This window comes from Hipposideros armiger, unplaced genomic scaffold (assembly GCF_001890085.2).
Source record: "Hipposideros armiger isolate ML-2016 unplaced genomic scaffold, ASM189008v1 scaffold_89, whole genome shotgun sequence".
NCBI classification, from domain to species: domain Eukaryota; kingdom Metazoa; phylum Chordata; class Mammalia; order Chiroptera; family Hipposideridae; genus Hipposideros; species Hipposideros armiger.
This window is the reverse complement of record NW_017731439.1, coordinates 401988-405125: the sequence shown is the minus strand read 5'-3', so window position 1 is coordinate 405125 and position 3138 is coordinate 401988. Positions and strand designations below refer to the sequence as shown.

Sequence of the window (3138 nt, the reverse complement as noted above, 5' to 3'; positions counted from 1 at the left end):
GACCCTGTTGCTCAGAGCTCACACTTTTAACCAACTGAGCCATTTGGCGGCCCCACATTGCTTTCTTGAGATACTTTTTTCCAAAGGTATCCTGGGAAGGAAACACATTAAAGCTAGCACCTATGCATGAATTGTTCACTGACCTGGGTATCTGGGAGGGACGGGGAAGCACAGAGGGCAGGTTAATAGTAAGGGTGATAGGGAATTAGGTAAGGACCACTCCTGGTTTCAGGGTGCAGGTTGTTGGGTTTGCAGTGAGGGTTGAAGAGAAGTTCAGAGGTAGAGGTACAGGTCATTAAAGGTAGAGGTTGCTGAAGTCCCCTAGGGCAGCACAGACTGTAGCAGCCAAAGCAAGGTGCAGAAGTCTGCAGGCTGAGAGCCTAGGGGTGGGCCACAGTGACCCTTGCCCCAGTGTCTCCCCAGGGCTCTAGTCCCTGTCCCTTGTATGGAAGCCCAGAAATGGAAGCAGCTCCTGAGGCTCCTGTGCCTGCCCCTTGTCCAACGATGGCCACCCGAAAAGAACCCACAAGGATACCCCCAATTCATCTGGCTGTTGGGGGTCAGCCCAGCCCCTATCCTGCGCAGTTTTCCCAGTGGACGTGCCTTTCTCCCCACTCCCCAACAATTTCCCAATATGCAGGATAAAGTAAGGGGCAAATATAAAGTCAGGGGAGGCAGTAGGGTCTGAGCCTACCTCTAAAGGTGTAGCCATGTGCTCCAGCCCCTCCAATTTGAATAGTTATAACAAGTTTCCCACCCTTAGTAAATGCCAGGAAGCATTCTAAGATTTATAGAGATAAACTCATTTAATCCTCATAACAACACTACGAGATTATATATATATATATATATATATATATATATGCATATTTACTACTCATCTCTTTCACAGCTGAGAAAACAGAAGCAAACACCTTGCCCAAGAGCAGAGAACGAGGGAGAGGCGGGGCAGAATGCAGGCCGAGGCCACCCTATACTGCAGAGTTGCACCCTTACCTACTAGGCACTCTGCCACTCCTGCCCTCATCTCTACCAGTCTGGGCAGGGGAGAGGTGGGGGAAGAGTTTAGCGGCCACCCACTCTGGACCAGGCACTTGACAGACACCTCTACGCTTCAATCTCAGAAGAACACATTAAAAGATGAGCCATGATACGCGTAGTCCATTTTGGGAAGCAAGACTGAAGAAGGCTAATCATGAGCCCAGGCCACACAGCCCCGGAAGGGGTGGAGCTGAAATCCAAACTTTGTCCTGAGCTCTGCCCCATACGTCCCCTTCCCAACCCTCATAAGGATGGGGACCAAGAGGGAGGGAAAGAGGAGAAGGGGGTGAGGAGGCTGGAAAGGGGCTCCAGAGGGTGTCCTCAGGCCTCTGGACCTCCTCCCCACCCTTGCCTAGCATGGATGGAGGACCCAAGGGGCAGGGGACCAGAAGCAGCTCTAGTGCTCTCCAGGGCAACGGCCTCAGGCTGGGCCACTGGGTGTCAGGAGCAAGACCTCAGACATCTGCTGTCAGCTGCCAGGGACCAGGGCAGGATGGGGGACATTGCCAACCCCCTGCACCCTCCAGTGGCAACTCCTGGTGTGTGGCCTGGGCAAGGAGGGATAAGGCCTGGACAGAGGCACCTCCTCCAGCGGACAAGGGTGAGTACCCAAATTGCCAGCTGGGCGAGGTCAGAGCACATGGGGCAGCCCAGGGCCCAAAAAGCCAAGGATGGCGAGGGAGCTGCAGCGTGCATGAGCTGGGACAGAAATACCGCCTCCAGCCAGGCCTGTGGCCCCTGGCTCCTCTCTGACCCAGCCTCCACCAGCCCCACTAAAGGGACAAGGCAGGTGGGACTGGCTCCATGGCTCAGACTGGATGTACCCCGGGAAAGGGAGCAGACACATGGCAGGGAGGGCCTAGGGAGTTTACTAGAGGAGGCGCCGCCGGTTCAGCACGGCCAGGAGCGTGGCCAGGAGTGCCCCAGCAGCAGCCACCCCAAGCCACGGAGCCAAGGGGGCCCACCCGACGCAGGGGGACTCCTCCTCCCCCCGGGTCTGCTGGGTGGCATGTGGCCCAGGGTTGCCGGACAGGTTGTCTATGCTGGGAGCCTCCTCCACGTGGATCCTCACTGACACATATTCATTCTCCTCCGGAGCATTGTGAGGTCCTGCGTCCAAGTTGTCACTGTAGCTGATGGCAAGGTCCGCGGAGCAGCCAGAAAATGGCTGGCTGTCCATCCGGGATACCAGCCTGCCTGGCTTGCTCAGCTCTAGCCCTGAGCTCAAGCTGTCAAAGCTACTGTCTGCACGGGGTGAGCTGCCTCCAGTGGTGGCAACTGTGGGAGCTGGAGACACTGGAGTGTCCTGATAAAGAAAGAAGAGAATGGAAGGGACTGGGTGTGGTAGGGGGACAAGCCAGGTTGGGCAGCCCCACACCTAGGCCAGGGCATGAACAAGCACCCCAATACCACAATTCCCAGCCCACAGTGCCTATGAAGCCACCCTCTCTTGGGGAGTCAACCCACTGATGGCGCAGAAAGGCAGTGGGGGAGAAGGAAACCCAAGTCCTACAGCAGCATCAGTGGTCACCTCCTCCAAGGCAGCCCCATGGCTGCCTATGAGCCCTTGGTGGTGTATGGCCCCACCACGCATTAACATTCAGCTGGGGCCTGAGGGCCATGGTGTGGCCGGGCACAGGGTAACAGGCTTAGACATGTACCCAAGGGGCCCCATGGACTTGGTTCCTCTGGGCAGACAGCAGTAGTAGGGTTAGATGTGCAGGCTCAGAGAGGCAGCTGTGAGGGCTGCTGGGTCCAAACGGCTGCCCAGATTGGATGCGCTGGGACTGCTGTCTATAAAACCCTGGTCATAGAGAGACAGGCCAGATGTCCCAGTGATGAAGAGCAAAGGGTCAAGACAGACAGGCCACCCTGCTCTATCCCTGACTACTTTCTCATCTGTGAAATGGCATTGCCAAGCTTACCAGGGAGCTGTGAACCCTAAATGGGTTAATGCACGTGACCAGTGGGAGTGGCCCACCACACCTGACCCTCCTGAGGCATCTACACTTAAGAGCCCTAATGATTATTATTACTCTAACGGACATGGTGTGGGGTCTGGATGAGGCTGGTCCTCAGCTGTCCCTACACCCTCAA

At 56.2% G+C, this 3138-nt stretch overlaps 1 protein-coding gene across 1 annotated transcript in view; it reads right to left on the bottom strand.

Annotated features, from left to right (window-relative positions):
• Positions 1-6: 6 nt before the first annotated feature.
• Positions 7-3138, bottom strand: part of MAVS (mitochondrial antiviral signaling protein) — a 16007-nt gene continuing 12875 nt past the window's right edge. Inside the window, exon 7 of the mRNA XM_019644596.1 lies at positions 7-2419. Coding sequence (XP_019500141.1) covers positions 1913-2419 — 507 coding nt within the window. The 3' untranslated portion in view covers positions 7-1912. The remainder of the gene's footprint in view (positions 2420-3138) is intronic.